This window comes from Bufo bufo, chromosome 1, assembly GCF_905171765.1.
Source record: "Bufo bufo chromosome 1, aBufBuf1.1, whole genome shotgun sequence".
In the NCBI taxonomy this organism is placed as follows: Eukaryota; Metazoa; Chordata; class Amphibia; order Anura; family Bufonidae; genus Bufo; species Bufo bufo.
In genome coordinates, this window is record NC_053389.1 from 722,618,523 (window position 1) to 722,640,601 (window position 22,079).

A 22,079-nucleotide genomic window follows, 5' to 3' on the forward strand; every position below is an offset into this window, starting at 1 on the left:
CCCGATGAATTTGAGTTTGACACCCCTGCTCTATAGGGTCTAGACTGGGAAGAAAATGGTCGAAAGGGTCTCTTTTTAGCATCTTTCTCCTCCGGAAACGCCTTCTTTTTGTCGGCAGCTTTTTATCTAATACTGGCCCAAATACAAATTCACCTGAAAAGGCGATTGAACATAACTTGGCCTTGTCCCCTGACCAAGCTTTCATCCATAAGGCTCTTCTGGCAGCACTGGATAAAGCTGCATCCTTGGCGGAAAAACGTACGGACTCAGCCGATGCGTCAGCCAGGAAAGCGGTTCGGATTTTAATAGTGGGATAGAGTTTATAATATCTTCCCTGGGAGTCTTATTTTTTAGATGCTCCTCCAATTCTGATAACCAGAAATACATAGTTCTAGCCACAGATGTGGCTGCAATATTCGTCTTGACGCAAAACATCACCGCTTTGCGTTCCATCGGATCACTTTACTGCAAAGAATCTTCAAATGGTAAAGCCGTCTTGCTTGACTACTTTCGCCACCTGAACGTCGATTTTGGGGATTTCATCAAATATCTTACATTTGGCTAGATCAAACCTTAACCTATTCCTAAATTCCTTTGATACACCTAGCCTTTTTTCCCAATTCGATCCATTCATACAGGATCATATCCTTAATATTTTCATTCATGGGGAATACTTTTGATTTTTTAGCACGTAAACCCCCAAACATCTAATTCTGTACTGTACGTGGATTAGGGATATCCTCAATACCCATTGTAGATCTTCTGGCTTTGAGTAATTCTTCCATTTGATCTGAGGAGAAGAAATATGTCTTATCTTCCATGATCTCTCCTTCCGAAATAAGGTCCTCCTCAAAAATCTGTCTAGAGGTGGAGGCATCCTCATCAATGTCCTCTGGCTCAGAGGAGGATTGAACGGATAGTCTAGGTTTCTTACTTGGCGGGATAGGAGGGCTAGGGGCTCTCAAAGTGGCCATGGAAGATCTGATTTCTTCTTGGATAAATGATTTTATTTCGGAAAAGATAGATGGTTGCTTTTAAGATGTCAGATATACAGACGTTACATAACTTCTTTTTGTAGTTATCTGGTAGTCTCTTGGCACAAGTAGCGCACTTTAGAGATCAAGATTTAGCTTTTATTTCCTTTGCTCCCTAGGGAACAGAGAAGAGCAACCAAATATCACAAGTTGGAAAACCCATTAAACATACAGGTAAGAAAAATCATACTCCCCATAGGGGAACTCACTGAAGGTGCAGCCAGAGAGGGATCAGGGCCCTCCTGACAGGATGCTGGAGCCTCAGACGCTGACATAGTGGTGGAGATGCTGCCTCTGAGCCGCATGAGCACCACTTTCATTTCTCCTGGCGTACATGTTGCGATGTAGCTCCGCCTCCCCCACCTGTCAGCCCGGAGGATCAATGCAGTGACGGCTTTCACAGCATGCACGCGCGTCCCACGTGGATTCGCCATCAGCGGTCTGCTTCCTACCTCAAAGTGGAAGGAGGACCGCGATAGAAAGGAGCGCAGGCCCGAGCATGAGCCAGAGCGAGCGTCCATGTTACCCCCACTGCCCAGCCTTAGCCCCTGCCGCAGGAAGGCAGCGGGGGATGATGACGGTAAAAAAGCATAGGAATCTTCACCTCCCCACAGGGAGGCCTCTCTCTGTATGCTTACCCCGTAGAGCAGGAATAACACTGAGGGTGTGGAGGGGTGGGGGCAATTTAAACTCTCTCTGTATATTCCTGCCCCTACAGAGGTCAAGGGTCATCTCTCACTTGTGGCCGTCATGGTGGATGGAAGGGAAAACAACGCTTCTCTGTCTAGATTATGCCAACCCATGCTTGTCATGAAGGCCCCTGGTGATCTTTTGTTACCTGCTCATAACGTGTCCAGCGCCGAGAGTCGCACATGCTCAGTAGCTCACACAAGCAGGGTGGCGATTCCTGCTATTGTGCAGGCCAGTCAATAGGAATCAGTGAAATTATGTTTTGTGTGATTTTATAGAATGCATTAATATTTAATCATGGAACATAGGTAACCTTTGCTATTTTTGGCTGTCCAACAGATGTACCCATTGTCTATGGTGCTAAGAACAATGGTATGTCAGATCTTATCATTCATCCGTCAAAATTCTTCTCATTCATTGTAGTATACACTCAATTATTTTAGAAAAATATTTGTATTGGAGTAAATAGTTCAAGGCCCTTATCGAACAATCTTGTCATAATGTGGCCAAATCTTTATGTTATGATTCATGAAGATAGTAACATCCTGGAAGAATGCTTCACATAAGCCACTACACCATGCCATACCTGCAATCCTACGGATGGTCGCTGTATTGAAGATATTGAAGTAGTGCACGCCAAATATCTTTCCCAGACGCTTACAGAGCTCTGTCACCTCAGCCTGGCATTTCTTGACCATTTCCTCCCTCTGGGATGTAGCTGCCATGACCGATGCCTTCTGTTTCCTGAGGCTGCTGGCATTTTCGGTGTCCTGGAACTGAACCTGTCAGTGGTTGAAGGTCAAATGTTTTATTTGCAGACCAGATCTCAGATGTATATAACTAGAAGTGATTTTTTTTTAGTCCAATTATTATAAATTATTCTCAGAAGTTAATTGGCATTGGTCAGCTGCTGTGTAACCTGAAACTGCTGTGCCCTCTGCACTTTAACAGGGGCAGGCAGGCGTCATGATGGGTTAACTGCACCGGATCGCGGGTGTCGGCTATAGGAGGTCGGGTATATATAAAAAAAAAAAAAAAAAAAAAAACACACACTAATATTGACTTTAAACCCCCCTTTCCCAATTTTACATATAAAATATATAAACAATAAATAAATAAACATATTACATAGTGCTGCGTCCAAAAAGTCCAAACTATTAAATTCTAAAAAAAAATATCCGTAACAGAAATAAATAAATAAATAAAAAACACGCGATTCACCATTTTTTTTGTCACCCCAAAAAATAGGCTAGGACTGTTCTATTATGGCCCGAACGTTTCATAAAATACGGAATGCACGTGGCTTTTTTTGGTGTTTTTTTTTTTTCCCCGCATGGTATGGAGTATCGCAATACTTTTTTATGGTGTCGAAAGAGAATCAAATTTTTTTTTATCGTGATCGGCGTAGCGTTGTCACAATACCAAAATTTTTATTCGGTTTCGATTTGGAGACTAAAAATTTAATTTGGCTCCTAAATTTTTCAGTTCAGGAGCCAATGGCTACTAGGTATTTTTTTGGGGTCTGGAGCACTGCATACCTTTGTGAACCCATTCAGCACAGCCTGAGACCGCTCTCCAATTTTTGTATATGCTACAGCCTGGTCATTGGCTGTAATATATAGTTCCTCATCCAGAATCCTTTCCAGAACCAGTTTCCTGAATAACCGTTCTGCATTGTGGCGTGAATACGCTGCTCCCTTTCCAAATATTCCTGTCTGGATTTTTGCAGACTTACTCCCTGGTATGAGAAAGAAAAAGATTAACTATACATTCTGCTTAGGAAATTCTGTTTCAAACACGGATAGTCTGTAATGTCCAGGATACCTACCTAAATATATATCTACCATCATGTTAAGAGTTAAGCGATTTTTGACACCCTTCCCTCTTCCTTGAGAAGTGCAGTGCTCCTGGACAAATCTCACAATAGTCTTCACCTCGTCGGTCACATCTCTAGACTTGTATTCCTGAAATGCAATGCAAAGACGGCCGTCAGTTTACCAATTACCTGAACAACATATTTTGTGAATCAGGTTATGCTGGCAATACACTGTATTTTGGAAGGCTGAAAAGGCGGATTTAGACCACGTTTTACTAACCATTTGCCGACTAATGGCTGATACCTGTTGAAAAGTTAATCTACCATGTTGGAATTTTTTGGGATTGCTGCAGTAGAGAAGCCACTCATGCTAAACAACAGATCTGCACCCTCGTATGAAATCCCAAACCAGGTTACAAATCACCACAAGAGATCGATTGACCAACCATGAAGGACAAGTTATTTAGAAAACAGCTGTCTGAAATCCCTAATGTATGGCCAGCTTTATGCATGTAGCTTGGGGTAACTGCTACTGATTTCCCTCTATACACAAAAAATTAGATAAAGAACCAAGAGGGGAGGTTCAGTTTTTACAACTTTACAATTTATTATTTAACGTATTTTCCACATTATAAGGTGCACTGAACTATAAGACGCACCCCAGGTTTAGACAACAAAAACTTAGAAAAGCATGTTTTCCCTGGTGAAGTGGAGGGGCCAATGTCAGTAACTTACACACACAGCATTACCGTGTACGCACCTGACAAACACAGCTGTACTACATGCACACAAAGACAGATATGCACTGCTACATGCATTCTCACACACACAGACATAGGGGTACATCTTTACTCCCTTTCCTGCACTACCCGTCTGTCCCCACCCACCGGTGACATCATGGAAAGCCCTTACAGTACAGAGCTTTCATCTCGCAGCTTGGGGAGGTCCTCTGCTGCATCTGCTTAATGATCAGTTCAGCCTTCGCTCCTGCATTGATATCATACATATCGGGGTTGGGCATGGAGAGAAGTGAAGACGCAGACTTCTCTCACTGGATGGGCAGATCACTGAATGAGCGCTCTGCTAGATGATCAACGAAGGCACTGCTGGACCACCCTGACTGCAGACTATAAGATGTACTTTTTTCTTGCTAAAAATTGCATTTTACGGTCCAGAAAATACAGTAATCTTCTCGGATTTCCAGTAATTAATACATCAGTAACTTTTAAATTTTTTTTAGGATTCAGTACTTAATGCTTGTTTATATAACCCAACCATTTCAACAGAATGAGCAAATCCAGCACTCACTTATTTAGGCAACATATAACAAACATCAAAGATCAAAAGAGGTAACTGAAGTTCTCACCGTTGTTCTGCAGCAGTTGTCACAAGCAAATCTTGGGTTCTCCTTACAAAACTTTGGATTGAATGTATTCTCACCAAAATAAGCAAGAAGCTGCATGCGTCGACACTCCAGCACATTTTCACAGTAATGCACCATGCTGTACAAGTTATTCAAGTGTGTCTGTTTTGTCTGACTGTTTCCATCCTTTTCCACTGAAAGAAAAAGATAATTAATATTAACAACGTTCACCAGTGCTGTCCAGTTTTTCCAGACTTAAAATTCCAACACCAGTCTGTAGTACCTGTGTAAAAACAGTCACTTCCTCCCCACCGCTCTGTTTCTGCTCCCTAAAATGGTCTTCCAATCCACATCCTGTAAACTTCATGATGGAGGAGATCAATTGTCCTGCTGCAGCCAATGCCTGACCTCAGCAGTGATGTTTTCCCCCAAGTAATACATCACTGCTGGGTCACATGTTGCTTGGGCACAGGTAACCGCTGAGAGGATACACGTAACCACATCTGACTGGAAGTTTACAGGATGGGGAATGGAAGATCGCTGAAGGGAACCTGAACGGAGAGTGAAGAGCAGAGGAGTATGATTCCCCCCCCCCAACAGGTACAACAGGCTGGTAGTGAAAGTCCAAAAAGCTAGACAACCCCTTTAAGCATTAAACAGTAAAAGTTAGAACAAATTAACAATGTAAAAAGAGCCTGAGCACACTCATCTTTAACTAAATATGTGCATCCACATATGCCACTATGTGAATAAAGGGGTTCTCCAGGCATTATGAAAAATACAAGCATTCCTCAGACCTGTGGATGAAAGACGGTTTAGTTTATACTTACCCATCCGGCGAGCTGCCAATGCCGATGAATGTGTTTCTTTCCCTGTTCAGCTGCATTTACTACTATCTGGTCCAGTCAGGACCCAAGTGGAGGAGTTCACAGCTTGTGTGGATGGAGCAGGGATGGCGGCATAGCGGACAGGTATTAATGAATCCATCTTTCTTCCACAGGTCCAAGGAATGCTTATATTTTTCATAATGCCCCATATAATTCGTGTGTGTGTGTGTGTGTGTGTGTGCTTGGAAAAAGGCAGTGAGGGCAGCAGCAACCAGTGTGCAGCGTGTCTCTAAAGTTAAAAGTGTTTTCTATCTCCTTTATAACTCAGCCAAACTGGACTGGACTACCTGACAAAACTCCCAAGGTGTGGTTTGAGGGCATCAGACTTGAGGCACGGCCTGTGGTTATGTCCCACATTAGCATTTTTTTGGGAAAGTTTTTTAAGTTCCAGGGCCTAATCCAAGAGACCATGGTGCTCTTTCATTCTGGATTTATACCCAAGGGTTCAATGGATAACGCCCCCTCCATCCCAGGCATAGGACACGTGGTACTGATGGTGGCAAAAAAGTGTTTCTTGAGGAACTGGTTTATATCTACGGTGCAGGAAATACATCTAGTAGTGGAACAAATCACGAAGGACCTGTATCTAGAGAGAGGATGGAGACTCAAACATAGAGAACAAACAACTAAGATTCTTCAGTAAATGGCAGAGATTTATTGAAACGTACTTGACTAGAGATGAGCGAGCTTGTGTTTTCAAGTTCGGCATACAAGGTTTGGGTTATCTAAGAATTCCGTTATGGATTCCGCTACCATGGACCATAATGGAATTCTATGAAGGCATGCAACACGGAAGCCTAGAAGAGTCATTCTATATTGCATTCCGTCATAATTGAAGTCTGTGCTGGCCATAGACTTCTCTTATGACAGAATGCAATACAGAATGCCTCTTCTAGGCTTCCGTGTTGCATGCCTTCATAGAATTCCATTATGGTCCATGGTAGCGGAATCCATAACGGCAATCTTAGATCATTGGGGGTCTAAGGTCTGACATGTGGGACTCTCACCGATCAGCTGTTTTGAGAAGGAAGCAGCGCTTAGCAAGTGCAGCAACTTATAATGTACAGTGGCTGAGCTTCGTAGCACAGCTCAGCCCTATCCACTTTAAGTGGATCAGCGTAGATCAGCTGTTCTCTGCAGCCGCCAGTGCCGTAACTAATACAGAGAACGGAGCTGAAAGCTCGGTCCACTGTGTAGTGGCCGTGCAAAGTTACTGCAGCTCAGCTCTCATTCAAGTAAATGGGAGCTGAGCTGTAGTTAAATTTGGGACCTGCTCCTATCTCCAGGACAGGGCCTCTGAAGTTTAAAAAAAAAAAAAGAAAAAAAAAAAAGGCTTCATTCACTGCTTATCGGATTTCCAAAAATAGCTGAGCAAGCGGGCTTGACTGTTTTCAGAAGTCCCATAGAAGTGAATGTAGAGCCACTAAAGTGCAACCATGTCTCCATTCTCCACTATGGCACTGCCAGAAATAGCCAAGGCAGTGCTCAAACAGTAGTCTCCAAGGCATTGCTCCCGGTTAGCCAGAATCCTACTCCACACTGATGAGGGGTGGCACCCCGAAACAGCTGTCTGTGGATGGATAACTGGCTTATCCTTAAAGCTTGTAAAAGAGCGGTATCTTGACATAGGGGCCACTTAATATGGTGGATTTGGTGATCTCTGTAATGGGGACACCCCTTTGCTCGGTTTTCCTTCCTTTGAGGGATATCTGGCTTTCACTGTGTTGAAGACCCATAACTGGGGCTCCACAATTATTTTGCAAGGCAGTGCTCAGTTATTTTCAGATTCACTTGCCAGTGAATGGAGTGTGGTCACTGATCTTCCTCCATTTCAGGAGGCCTGTTCTAGAGATAGAGGTGGGACCTGCACCTCTCTTACATTTGTGGCAGATCCTAGCACTATGCCATCAATGTTGAGATGGGACAACCCCTTTAACTTTACCAATTTTTAAAAATAACATGCTTACTTTGAATCATTCGACGGAGTCTTGTTACATCGCTGTAGCTATAGAAAAGAAGACAGTGGGAAATTTCTCCATCTCGTCCAGCTCTTCCAGACTCTTGGTAATATCCTTCCACAGACTTTGGCAAAGAAGCATGAATAACGTATCTTACATCTGGCTTATCAATGCCCATTCCAAAAGCAATAGTAGCACAGATCACCTAAGAGACAAGGAAGAGGAACAAAAGCACTGTAGGAACCAAAAGGTACTCATATGGTGAAGAAAAAAATTTCAGAAGGGTAATTCATACTGGGAACTTATGTCACATAATTCAATCTAGACTTACTTGGCAGTCATCCTGATTGATCCACTTATGTTGTACGTAGTCTCTATTAGAGTCACTGAGCCCAGCATGATAGGCCAGAGCTAACAGGCCCTCCTTCTGCAGGGTATCGGCCATTGTGTCACACTCATGTCTTGACAGACAGTAAATTATCCCAGAGTCATCTGGAAAATTATAATAAGCGTTAAACACAAGTACCTTTAAGAATGTATATTAAGGGTCCATTCACACGTCCGTAAATTGCGGAATGGGTGCGGACACATTAATTTCAATGGTGTGCTGTCTGCATCCGCACTTCCGTTCTATCCATTTCTATCACAGGGCCGGCCATATGCAGTCCGCAAAATGTGGAACGCAAAACACTTGCAGACGTGTGAATGGACCCTTAGAGCGACTAATCTAAATCATACTGAAGCAGAAAACATCAAAAGTAACGGTTTATATTTTTTAAAAGAGCCGCAGCAACATTAAATATTTCCCAAATTACAATTGCTACAGGTGGGCAACAGCTCTGATGAGAACTCCACTCTCACTAGATAAATATTTGATAATTTTTTTCTATAAAATCATATCTTAGCACTTCTCTCTTGTTTCTTTAGTGGAACAGGAACATACACTAAGCTTACACTAAGTACAAGGGTGCCTGCACACGATGCAGATTATGTGTGGTTTTCCACATGGATTAGTGTGTGGAAAAACCGCAACATAATACAGTACTAGCGAAGTGAATGAGATTTGACAAATCTCATGTACACATTAAATTTTTATTCTGTGTGGAAATTGACCTGTGTGGATTTTAAAATCTGCAGTGTACAAATTATTTGTGCGATTTCCCCGTAGACTTTAACCCTTTCACCCCCGGAGGTCTATTTATTTTTATTTTTTTTAGTTTTTGTTTTGCGCTCCCTGCCTTCCCAGAGCCATAATTTTTTTTTTATTTGTCTGTTCACATAGCCATATTAGGGTTGGGCGATATACCGGTATAACGATATACCGCGGTATTAAAAAAAACAGCGATATGGCGATATCGCCGTTTCCTATTTACTGCAGTATTTTGTGACATCAAAGCGGTCATGTGCGCTGACCGCTTCTAAATCTGCGTCCGCCCGCCCCTGCACCTTGCATAGCGCTGAGTACAAACATTACTTCCAATCGCTCCTGGCTCCTTCTTGCTCCGCCTCCCTTAAGTCAAGTCTCCAGACTCCAGCCACCATCTGACATTAATGTCCGTCACCCACCTGTGCCGGTTCTATATGGCGAACTCTGTGTGAGTACTGGGTGTCTCTGGAGAGACTTTTGCTGCGGCTGCCTCGCTCGTGTGCTCCGATGACAAAATTACAAACTTATTACTTCCCGCAGCGGGCCGCCCCTGGCTCTCCCTCCTCCTTGCTTCCATATTCAAATCTCCGCCCACCGACATCTGATGTCAGAATTGGAGCACACAAGCGAGGCAGCCGCTGGAAAAGTATATTGTAAAGTATTATTGTATGTATGGTGGCCTGTGGCCACAAGACTTTATTATAACGTCTCCTTGTGGCTGCCCCCATACAGTATAACGTCTCCTTGTGGCCGCCCCCATACAGTATAACGTCTCCTTGTGGCCGCCCCCATACAGTATAACGTCTCCTTGTGGCCGCCCCCATACAGTATAACGTCTCCTTGTGGCCGCCCCCATACAGTATAATGTCTCCTTGTGCCCCCCCCCCATACAGTATAACGTCTCCTTGCGGCTGCCCCCATACAGTATAACGTCTCCTTGCGGCTGCCCCCATACAGTATAACGTCTCCTTGCGGCTGCCCCCATACAGTATAACGTCTCCTTGTGGCTGCCCCCATACAGTATAACGTCTCCTTGTGGCTGCCCCCATACAGTATAACGTCTCCTTGTGGCTGCCCCCATACAGTATAACGTCTCCTTGTGGCTGCCCCCATACAGTATAACGTCTCGTGTTTTTTTCTTTTAAACGGGAATTTATTGTGATACATTTTTTAATATGGTTATCGGTTATATATGGGCTTGTTTCTTGCGGGACAAGTTGTACTTTCCAACTCCATCAATATTGCATATGTTGTAGTTGGAAGCGGGAAAAAAATTCCAAATGGGGTGAAATTGCAAAATTCCGGAGAAACCTTATATGTATAGTTTTCTAGTTTTGATAGTGATAAAAATGTTTTAAAAAAGTGGGAAAAATCTGTTTCATTTTTTTGACCCCTATAACTTTTTTGTAATTATGTGTACGGAGCTGCATGGGGGCTCATTTTTTGCGGGGGGAGCTGAACTTTTCATTGATACCATTCTGGGGTGTTTTTGACCACTTAATTTTTTTTGTAGAAAACTCCACTTGCATTGGAGTCTATGATGATTTTACTACTTTCCTATGGAGCCCAATTACAGGCAAGGGCTCCATAGTATGCAGCAGCCTCCTGTCATTCATAAAGACAGGGGCTGCTGCGCACACACTCCGGCTCCTTTAATCGTCACACGGGGGAGCCGGAGCATAACCGAAAAGGGGATAAATGTCCGCGATTGGCATTACTGCCAGTTGCGGACATGAGCCGCGGGTGTCTGCTATAAGAAGCAGGCAGCCACCCGCGGCTATGGCGCCCGCAATCGAGAGCCATGTTTAAAGACCGGACCGACGACTTACATGTATGTCATCAGGAGTGAAGGGGTTAATGGGGTTGTTAACATAAAGAGAAAATCCACACTAAAATATGCAACAAAAATGCATAAACATTGCGATAAAAAGTGCAGATTTAAATGCGTCTTTCAGGCATATTTTCTGTATAGAAATCTGCACTGGGTGCAGATACCCTAATGGACTGTTTACATCTGCGTTAAAGACTTTGTTCTGCCTAAGAGAGCGGGAAAAAAAGACCTGCATGAAGGACTTTTTTTCCAGCTGAAAGTAGCCACGTGAACGGAAACCAAACAAACCCCGTTATAGTCTTCGTTGGTTTCAGTTACGTGCCAGATCCGTCACTTCCATTATTATAAGGTTATATAACAATGGAAATCACTATATGTGAACGTGTCCTTACCTGTACCATAGGAAGTGAAATATGGCACTGAAAATATAAAATGTGTATAAGACTAGAGACTAGGGCTGCACGATAAGGAGATTTTTTGTGAAACTCACCTGTAAAATCTTTTTCTCGTCTTTTCCATTGGGGGACACAGACCATGGGTATAGCTTAGGCCATTACTAGGATAATAAATAAACAGCTCCTCCTCCACTGGCTATACCCCCATGCTGAACAAATAGGAGCAGAACCAAGGAACACTGCCATCGGGCCATTAACCATAAGGTCCCACTAGAATAGAACCAACCCCACCTGCAACAGACAAGAATGGGTGGGAGCTGTGTCCCCCAATGGAAAAGACGAGAAAAAGATTTTACAGGTGAGTTTCACAAAAAATCTCCTTTTCTCGCCCATTCCATTGGGGGACACAGACCATGGGACGTCCTAGAGCAGTCCATGGGGTGGGAAGACCAGCACCTCCAGAGGGAAAACGTCCAACGGTTAAACAGGGACCACAGCCTGCAATACCTTGTGCCCTAGAGCAGCATCAGCCGACGCCAAAGAGTGCAGCTGGTAGAACTTTGTAAAAGGTATGTAAGGACGACCAGGTGGCCGCCTTACAAAGTTGTGATGTAGAGGCTCGATTGTGCCTAGCCCAGGAGGCCCCCACCGCCCTGGTGGAGTGCGTGGTAACCCTCGCTGGGGGAACCCTACCCCAGGATCGATAGGCCATGGCAATAGTCGACCGAATCCACCGAGCCACAGTGACCTTGGAGGCCGCCAGACCCTTCCGAGGCCCCTCGGGAACCACAAAAAGGGAGTCCAGGCGCCGAAATGGGGCAGTAACCGACAGGTACACCCGTAAAGCACGGACAACATCCAGAGAATGGAGAGCGCGCTCCTTGGGGTTCGCCGGGGTGGGGCAAAAGGATGGCAGGATTATGTCTTTATTAAGATGGAAGGCGGAGACCACCTTGGGCAAAAAGGAAGGGACAGGGCGCAGTACCACCTTGTCCTTGTGGAAGACCAAAAGGGCTCTTTAGAGGAAAGGGCGCCCAGCTCCGATACCTGCCTGATAGAGGTGATGGCCACCAAAAAGACCACCTTCCAGGTGAGAAAACTCAGGGAAATGTCCCTCAGGGGCTCAAAAGGAGCGGCCTGGAGAGAAGACAGAACCAGGTTCAGATCCCAGGGGGGCAGAGGAGGGACCGAATGTGCCACCCCCGGCAGGAAGGTCCTCACCGGACCTAGCAGAGCCAGAGAGCGCTGAAAGAAAATGGCCAGAGCAGAGACCTGACCCTTCAGAGAGCTCAGGGACATTCCCATCTCAAGACCCGACTGGAGAAAGGAGAAGACCACTGGGACGGAGAAATGAAGGGGAAAAACGCATATCTTCTCGCAAAAGGCGAGAAAGGCCTTCCAGGTACGATAGTATATCCGGGAGAAAGCTGGTTTCCTGGCTTTGATCATGGTCTTCACGACAGAGTCCGAGAAACCCCTCTTCATCAAGATGGTGGTCTCAACAGCCACGGCGTTAAACAAAGTGGTTGTAAATTCTGGTGGAAGAGAGGTCCTTGGGACAACAGGTCCTCCCTGAGAGGAAGAGGCCACGGAATGTCCGCCAACATCCGAGTGACCTCCGAGAACCAGGCGCAGCGATGAGGATAGTCGGGATTCCTTCTGCCGCGACCCTGCGAAGAACCTTTGGGAGTAGAGGCAGTGGTGGGAAGACATAGAGGAGTGCGAAGTCTTGCCAGAGAGACACCAGAGCGTCCACCCCGTACGCCTCCGGATCCCGAGCTCTGGCCAGGAACGTGGGAACCTTGTTGTTGAGCCTGGACGCCATCAAGTCCACGTCCGGGCGGCCCCAACGGCGAAAGACGTCCTCGAATACGTCCGGATGCAAAGACCACTCTCCCGGATCCACCCTGTTGCGGCTAAGAAAGTCCGCCGTCCAGTTTTCGACCCCTGGGATGTACACTGCAGACAATATTGGAACGTGAGCCTCCGCCCACTGGAGGATCCTCTTCACCTCCTGCATCACCGGCCGGCTGCGGGTTCCGCCCTGATAATTGATGTAGGCCACGGCTGTGGCATTGTCCGACTGGATCCTTACTGGGAGACCCGCTAGGAGGGGGGTTCAATGAGACAGAAAGAGGAAAATTGCTCTGAGCTCCAATATGTTGATCGGAAGGCAGGCTTCCACTTCTGACCACACCCCCTGAACCGTCCGAGCCCGGAGAACGCCGCCCAAACCCAGGAGACTGGCATTGGTGGTGACGACTGTCCAGGAGATTGGGAGGAAGGATTTCCCCGATGTCAGATTCTGAGGGAACAGCCACCACTCTAGGTCCATGCGAACCCGAGGAGGAAGGCGGATCCGAGAGTCCAGACCCCTCAATGTCCTGTCCCAGAAGGACAGGATCGCCTGCTGCAGAGGCAGAGTGTGAAACTGGGCAAAGGGGACTGCCTCGAAGGAGGCCACCATAAGCCCAAGAACCTGCATGCACTCCCGGGATGGAGAGACACGGGGAATGAAAAAGGCGAGACACCGACTCCCGTATCCGCGAGGACTTGCAATCCGGGAGGAATACCCGGGCTGCAGTAGTGTCCATAACCATCCCTAGGAAGGTCACCCTCTGGGAAGGATGGAGAGAGGACTTCGGGAAGTTGATCAGCCAGCCGAACTGTTGCAGAGTCTGAACAGTGATCCTGACGCTGTCTTCGGCCTGGGGACGAGAGGGAGCCTTTATCAGAATGTCGTCCAGGTAGGGCAGCAGAGATATGCCCCTGGTACGGAGAAGCGCCATGATCGGCGCCAAGATCTTTGTGAATACCCGCGGGGCTGTCGCCAGCCCAAAGGGAAGGGCGCCGAACTGATAATGGCGGTCGCCAATGGCGAAGCGCAGGAACCTGTGGTGAGATTCTGCGATAGGGACATGCAGATAGGCGTCCCGAATGTCCACCGACGCGAGGAACTCCCCTGGAAGAAGAGAAGCAATAACGGAGCGGAGGAACTCCATCTGGAACCTCCGCACCCGCAGGGACTTGTTTAACAGCTTCAGGTCTAGGACCGGACGCACTGATCCCTTCTTCTTTGGCACTACAAAGAGATTTGAGTAGAAACCTGCCCCCTGTTCCTCCAGAGGAACTGGGACAACTACTCCCCTGACCAGAAGGGAAGAAAGCGCTTGTAAGGGCCGAGGCTCTGGCCGGATCCCCTGGAACACGAGACGGAAAGAAACGTTCCGGAGGTCTGGAAACAAATTCTATCTTGTAACCGGAAGTTACAATTTCCAGGGCCCAGGCGTCTTGAACGTGAGCTCTCCAGACATGCTGAAAGGAGAGCAGACGGCAAGCGGTGGGGGCGCCCCTTCAGGTGGAGGACTGCTTGGGAATCGCGGGGCGGGCAGAACTCCCCTGGAACTGTGCCCGCGGGCGCCAGGAAGGTTGAGGCTTAAAGGAAGGCTTCTTGCGGGAGTCCTGAGAGCCGCCGGAGGGGCTGTCGCAGACCTGGAGGAGGAGAAGCGCCGAAAGGACTGGTTTCTAGAGCCAGATGGGCGAGCTCTGAAGGCACGCTTAGATCTAGATTGGGGCAGGTGTGTACTCTTGCCCCCCCGTAGCGTCAGAGATAATCTCATCCAGCTTAGCCCCGAAAAGCCTGGAGCCCGCAAAGGGGAGGTTAGTGAGGGAGCGCTTGGAGGAAGCGTCGGCGTCCCAGACCTTCAACCAGACCTCCCTGCACTGCGCGACCGAGAGGGCCGAAATCCGCGCAAAGAGAGTGCTGACATCCAATGAGGCCTCACAGAGGAATGTTGTCGCCTGGGACATCTGGAGGATGAAGTTTAGGGTGTCTGCAGAGGCATCCTGCTCCGCGAGGTCCTGATGATGGCGCTGCAACCACACCGAAAGCGCCCTTGCTACCCAGGCCGAGGCGAACGCCGGCCGCAGACCTGTGCCCGCCAGAGAGAAGATGGCTTTGGAAAGAGAGTTCAAACGCCTGTCAACGGAGTCCTGTAGGGAGGACCCGTCCAGGACTGGTATTGCCGTATTCTTAGCCAATCTGGCCACCGGCGGGTCGACCTTAGGAGGAGAAGACCACTGCTGCACGTTATCTGCCGGGAAAGGATAGAGAGTATCCATGCGCCTTGTGGCAGAAAAACGGTGATTAGGGCGTTCCCAAGCCTTAGAAAGGACCTTGGCGAACTCGCCATGAATGGGGAATGTGACTGCCTCCGGTTTTCTGGAGTGCAAGAGGGGGAATTCCTGGCTACTAGTAGAAGGAGGTTCCCCCTGAATGTCAAAGGTGTCACGTACTGCCGTGACCAAGTCTGCCACCATGGTGGAGAGCTTAGGTGAGGATTCCGGCTCAGTGTCCTCGTCCGAGCCGGACCTTTCCCCTTCAGACCTGTAATCCCTGCGAGAGGGAGAGGCTGAACACGCCTCCAGGCGAGGGGTGGAAGCAGAGCCATCCGAGGAGGGATGCTGCTGCGTACGCTGCCTCTTAACGGTCGAGCGTCCTCTGTGGGGGACACCGGGAGCTGGAGCGGTGCTAACCACAGGCACCGCAGGCGGTGGATCAGTGGCTGCCATGTGTTCCATAAAGGCCATGGCCGCGCGCGAGACTTGGGCCAAGTCGGCGGCCGCCCTAGCTATGGCAGAGGCCCAGGAGGGCTCCGCGGGCTCCGAAGGGGCGGAGGAGGGACTGGGCTGGTTTGGTGGAGGGGGAGGAGGAGGTGGGTGATCCCGTCCCGAGGCAAGGCAAGAGTCACAGGAGCCTGTAACCGACAGTGGCAAGCAGCAGACCTTACAAGATCCCAGTGGGACCTGAGGTGTCGCTTTCGATTTTTGGGGGGCCCCAGGTTTAGGCATGATGGCGGCAATCCCAGAGTCAGGGTCTCGTTTTGCAGAACACTGCCTGTCCTACCGTGACCTGTGAACAGCTGGAGTAGCAGTCAAGCGTGGAGAGGCGCTGAGGCAAAGCGGAAGAGCCGAAGCTGACGCAATAGGCTCCGCCCCCCAGACGTGTCACAGATCGCGTGAAAAAAATAGCGTTAAAAAAAATAGCGTTAAAAAAAATAGCGGAAATTTTTTTTTGCAGGAAAATAAAAATTGTGGGGAAAAAAACCCGCGCACGGGAAATAAGAAAAAAAAAAGGCAGACCCCGACTCCGAAAATGGTGCCCACCTCCAGGATGCATGGGACAAGAAGGAATCCCTCCTCCCTCTCAACCAGCCGGCCCTCCCAGATCCACAGGTAAGCCCTAAAGAACCGTGTCACAGTGTGAGCACGGGGGGAGAGGAAGTTTGCAGGAGAGCCGTTGTACTTATCTGAGTCCTGCAGTCTTCACCCTCTGTTCCGGACCAGCAGGCGGTCACCTCTTCAGTCATCTGGCACAAGGAGTGGCAGTGCACTGGATAGAGGGCAGGACTAGGTGACCCCGGATCTGGTAGGCCACCGGAGCTGCAGGTCGAGACCGGTTCCACTTATCTTCTAGGGGTAAGGGGAGGTAGCCGGGGACGGTCATTCGACCCAGGCGCTCGCTCCACTGAGAGACCAGGGACGCACCATGCGACCCTGCGTCCTCTGTTTAGAAAAAAAAACTAACAGGAGAAGACAAAACTACAGGGACAACCCTGCAGGAGCAGGAGTGTAGCCTCCTTATCAGACACTAAGCTAAAACGGAGGTCCTCCTGTTGGAGCATGGGGGTATAGCCAGTGGAGGAGGAGCTGTTTTTTATTATTTGCATAGTGTCTTCTCCTAGTAATGGCCTAAGCTATACCCATGGTCTGTGTCCCCCAATGGAATGGGCGAGAAATTGAATTTTGTGCGATTGCGATTAGGGCCCTAAAAATTGCGATAACGATATGCGATGCGATATTTTAAGGGAATTGTGCTAGAGGTCTATTTGCTTGGATTTTCCCGTATGACGCTGCCACAGGAGCCCCTGCCATGACCCGTCACCCAGGTACTGTATTTTTTTGCTTTATAAGACGCACCTAGGTTTTTGAGTAAAAAAAAAAAAAAAAAAATTTTGAACCAGGTGTGCTTTTGGTGGATTTTGAACTAATGGTGGTCTGGGGATGGCACTGTTATGGGGGATTCTTTGGATGGCACTGTTATAGGGGATTTTTGGGTTGGCACTGTTATGGGGGATTCTTTGGATGGCACTGTTATGGGGGATTCTTTGGATGGCACTGTTATGGGGGATTCTTTGGATGGCACTGCTATGGGGGATGTGTGCTATGACACATAGGGCCAATGGGGGGGGACCAGTGTAAGATGCTATATGTGTGGATGACATACATATAGCATATTATGCTGGTCCCCCTCATGGCCCTATGTGTCATAGCATTACTTTATTAATGTCCCCTCATGTGTCCTAAACCGCGCACATAACTGTCTTTGTAAGTAAAGTCTTTCTTTACTGCTGAAACAATCGCTCTCCTATTGATAAACTCCTATTAATAAAATCACCAGCCTCTGTACTCACTATGAATGCACTGCAACGAGCGGGCTGGCCGGCACATGACTTCAGTCAGTCAGTCTCGCTCCTCCCACTTCATTAATGAAGCAGGAGCACGACTGACTGAAGTCATGCGCCGGCCGGCCCGCTCGATGCAGTGCATTCATAGTGAGTACAGAGTCTGGCGATTTTATCAATAGGAGAGCGATTGTTTTAGCAGTAAAGAAAGACTTTGCATACATAGACAGTTATGTGTGCGGGGCCCGCCACGACTTGCCTCCAGCCCCTACCCCCTCCCCGCACTGTAACTGATGTATCGCCGGCCGTGCTGTGCAGCATAGCGGCCGCTGAAACATCAGTATCAGCCACGTAAAAAGTCAACCATCGCTTTATAAGACGCACAGTGCGTCTTATAAAGCGAAAAATAATCGCAGCATTTTTGGGTCGGCCAAATCGCAATCGGCGATTATCGCGATACGATTGCTTTGGCGATATATATCGTGCAGGCCTACTAGAGACTGTAATATCACTTAATCATTTTTGTATCACAGACATTGTTATTGTGACACTCACTGGCGTGATTTTTCTTTATCCATTCCACACAATCTAAAGGCACCTTCTTGGGCTTTTTGGGTAAAACTTCATACTTAAGATTGTCTCTGTTGAAGCTCATTGAAAATCTGAAATAAATAACACATACAATAAATCTCACAATTTGTTAATAGTTTACACTAAAATGGTTAAATACGGTCAATATCTGACCGATGGGGGTCTGACACCCGGGTCCCCCGCCGATCTGTTGCGAGACGAGGAGGCAACGATCCATACGAGAGGCGCTTCCTTGTCATTACATTATATCTCGTCTCCAGTGGAGAGGTGGCGTAAGTGCAATTACAAGCACTCGCTCTATTCACTTGAATGAAGCGAGTACTTGAATTACATGGCACGCCGCCTCCTCTTCAAACAGCTAATCGGCATGGGGTGCTGTGTCAGACCCCTGCCGATCAGATATTGATGACCTATCCTGACGATAGGTCATATCAATATTAACAGCTTGACAACTCCTTTACGCATCTAATAAATATAATATATATATATATATATATATATATATATATATATACACATACACATATATACACGGTATGATACACCCCACCCCAACACCTATCAGGACCTCACTGAAGACTGCTGGGAATTCATCCATAAACTTCTAGCAGGAATAACAGAGGCACATCAGAGAGTTATATGGACAGATGCTCTAAAATTGTAATTGCATAGGTAATGTAGTTACTAAAATAGACATGTCAGGAGAGGTGACATTCTCTCTGCAAAAAAACAGCCTTCATGTGGCTACATCGACAGAAAGATAAAATAAATTACAGCTTTTGAAATACAGAGATGAAAAACAGAAATAAAAATCAGTGTCCTTAAAGGGGTTTTCCGGTTATAAGAAGTTTTGTCCTATGCATAGGAGAGGAGATAACTAATAGATTGGTTTGGACCCCCACTGATCATGAAAACTGAGATCTCATAATTAGGGATGAGCGAACTCGAACTGTATAGTTCGGGTTCGTACCGAATTTTGGGGTGTCCGTGACACGGACCCGAACATTTTCGTAAAAGTCCGGGTTCGTTGTTCGGCGCTTTCTTGGCGCTTTTTGAAAGGCTGCAAAGCAGCCAATCAACAAGCGTCATACTACTTGCCCCAAGAGGCCATCACAGCCATGCCTACTATTGGCATGGCTGTGATTGGCCAGTGCAGCATGTGACCCAGCCTCTATATAAGCTTGGGTCACGTAGCGCTGCACGTCACTCTGCTGATACAAGTGTAGGCAGAGGTTGCAGCTGCGACGTTAGGGCGAGATTAGGCAGATTAACTCCTCCAAAAGACTTCATTCAGTGATCGATCTACAGCTGTGGATCATTGAACTGCTGCTATTCAATTGCTCACTGTTTTTAGGCTGCCCAGAGCATTTTTCATTCACTTTTTTCTGGGTTGATCGGCGGCCATTTTGTGTCTTGTGGTGCGCCAGCACAAGCTGCCACCAAGTGCATTTAACCATCAATAGTGTGGTTATTTTTTGCTATATCCTACATCAGGGTCAAGCGGTCATCAAGTGCATTTAACCATCAATAGTGTGGTTATTTTTTGGCCATATACTACATCAGGGGCAAGCTGAGCCTGTAACAAAGTGCATTTAACCATCAATAGTGTGGTTGTTTTTTGGCTATATCCTACATATGGGGCAAGCTGTCACACCAAGTGCATTTAACCATCAATAGTGTGGTTATTTTTTGGCTATATTCTTCATATGGGGCTTGGCTGTGCTTGCTATTTTATTGAGGGGTGAAATACAATTGCCAAAATAGCAGTACCCTAAATCTGGTGTTTCAGCTGTGGCCAGCCAATTGTAATACTGTCTGCTGTCTGGCAAAGGATATATTTTTGTTCAGGGTTGAAATACAATTCCCAATTTTGCAATTCTCTAAATTAGTGGTTTCTGCTGTATCAGGCCTACTTTAAATCTATCCCTAAAAGGGTATATAAGATTCAAGGTGCAGATAGGGTTATTCTCAATAACTTCACACACACACGCTACTGTGCAATTATTTTCATCCAAATCTGTCATTATTGCTTTAGCTGGTCAAGTTAGGCTACTTTCACACCTGCGTTCGGGGCTCCGCTTGTGAGCTCCGTTTGAAGGCTCTCACAAGCGGCCCCGAACGGATCCGTCCAGTCCTAATGCATTCTGAGTGGAGGCGGATCCCCTCAGAATGCATCAGTCTGGCACCGTTTATCCTCCGCTCAGCAGGCGGACACCTGAACGCAGCTTGCAGCGTTCGGGTGTCCGCCTGGCCGTGCGGAGGCAAACGGATCCGTCCAGACTTACAATGTAAGTCAATGGGGACGGATCCGTTTGAAGTTGACACAATATGGCTCAATTTTCAAACGGATCCGTCCCCCATTGACTTTCAATGTAAAGTCAAAACGGATCCGTTTGCATTATCATGAACAACATCATTTTTTTTTTGTTCATGGTAATGCAAACGGATCCGTTCTGAACGGATCTAAGCGTTTGCATTATAGGAGCGGATCCGTCTGTGAAGATACCAGACGGACCCGCTCTGAACGCAAGTGTGAAAGAAGCCTTATTTAGTATCCGTCAAAGCACAGTTTTTGTTCTGGGTTGAAATACAATTCCCAATTTTGCAATTCTCTAAATTAGTGGTTTCTGCTGTATCAGGCCTACTTTAAATCTATCCCTAAAAGGGTATATTAGATTCAAGGTGCTGATCGGGTAATTCTCAATAACTTCACACACACGCTACTGTGCAGATCCAAGTCTAATTCTGTCCGTAAACGTATACCTGTCACCCAGCGCCTAAATAATAGGCCTCAAATTTATATTCAGCTAAATCTGTCATTACTGCTGTGCCTGTATTAGTGTAATACGGTACCTAAATAGATAGCCAGATAGTGTCAGGTGTCTGTAAAAAAAAAGGCCTGAATTTGAATTCAATACATTGGGCCAAATAATATTTTTCTTATTGTGGTGAACGGTAACAATGAGGAAAACATCTAGTAAGGGACGCGGACATGGTCGTGGTGGTGTTAGTGGACCCTCTGGTGCTGGGAGAGGACGTGGCCGTTCTGCCACAGCCACACGTCCTAGTGTACCAACTACCTCAGGTCCCAGTAGCCGCTAGAATTTACAGCCATATTTGGTGGGGCCCAATGCCGTTCTAAGGATGGTAAGGCCTGAGCAGGTACAGGCATTAGTCAAATGGGTGGCCGACAATGGATCCAGCACGTTCACATTATCTCCCACCCAGTCTTCTGCAGAAAGCGCACAGATGGCGCATGAAAACCAAGCCCATCAGTCTGTCACATCACCCCCATGCATATCAGGGAAACTGTCTGAGCCTCAAGTTATGCAGCAGTCTCTTATGCTGTTTGAAGACTCTGCTGGCAAGGGCATCCACCTAGACCTTCCCCAGCGGTGGAAGACATAGAATGCAATAACGCACAACCACTTATGTTTCCTGATGATGAGGACATGGGAATACCACCTCAGCACGTCTCTGATGATGACGAAACACAGGTTCCAACTGCTGCGTCTTTCTGCAGTGTGCAGACTGAACAGGAGGTCAGGGATGAAGACGATGCAGGGGACGATGAGGTCCTAGACCCCACATGGAATGAAGGTCGTGCCACTGACTTTCACAGTTCGGAGGAAGAGGCAGTGGTGAGACCGAGCCAACAGCGTAGCAAAAGACAAAGAGGGAGCAGTGGGCAAAAGCAGAACACCCACCGCCAAGAGACTCCGCCTGCTACTGACCGCCACCATCTGGGACCGAGCACCCCAAAGGCAGCTTCAAGGAGTTCCCTGGCATGGCACCTCTTCAAACAATGTGCTGACGACAAGACCCGAGTGGTTTGCACGCTGTGCAATCAGAGCCTGAAGCGAGGCATTAACGTTCTGAACCTTAGCACAACCTGCATGACCA

At 47.2% G+C, this 22,079-nt stretch overlaps 1 protein-coding gene across 1 annotated transcript in view; it reads right to left on the minus strand.

The window, feature by feature from the left end:
- Positions 1–22,079, minus strand: part of BLM (BLM RecQ like helicase) — a 128,405-nt gene that overhangs the window by 11,344 nt on the left and 94,982 nt on the right. The window contains exons 13-19 of the mRNA XM_040414371.1: positions 18,141–18,247; positions 8,080–8,240; positions 7,758–7,953; positions 4,907–5,097; positions 3,553–3,688; positions 3,263–3,462; positions 2,311–2,506 (exon numbers count right to left, since the gene is read on the minus strand). Coding sequence (XP_040270305.1) covers positions 2,311–2,506; positions 3,263–3,462; positions 3,553–3,688; positions 4,907–5,097; positions 7,758–7,953; positions 8,080–8,240; positions 18,141–18,247 — 1,187 coding nt within the window. The remainder of the gene's footprint in view (positions 1–2,310; positions 2,507–3,262; positions 3,463–3,552; positions 3,689–4,906; positions 5,098–7,757; positions 7,954–8,079; positions 8,241–18,140; positions 18,248–22,079) is intronic.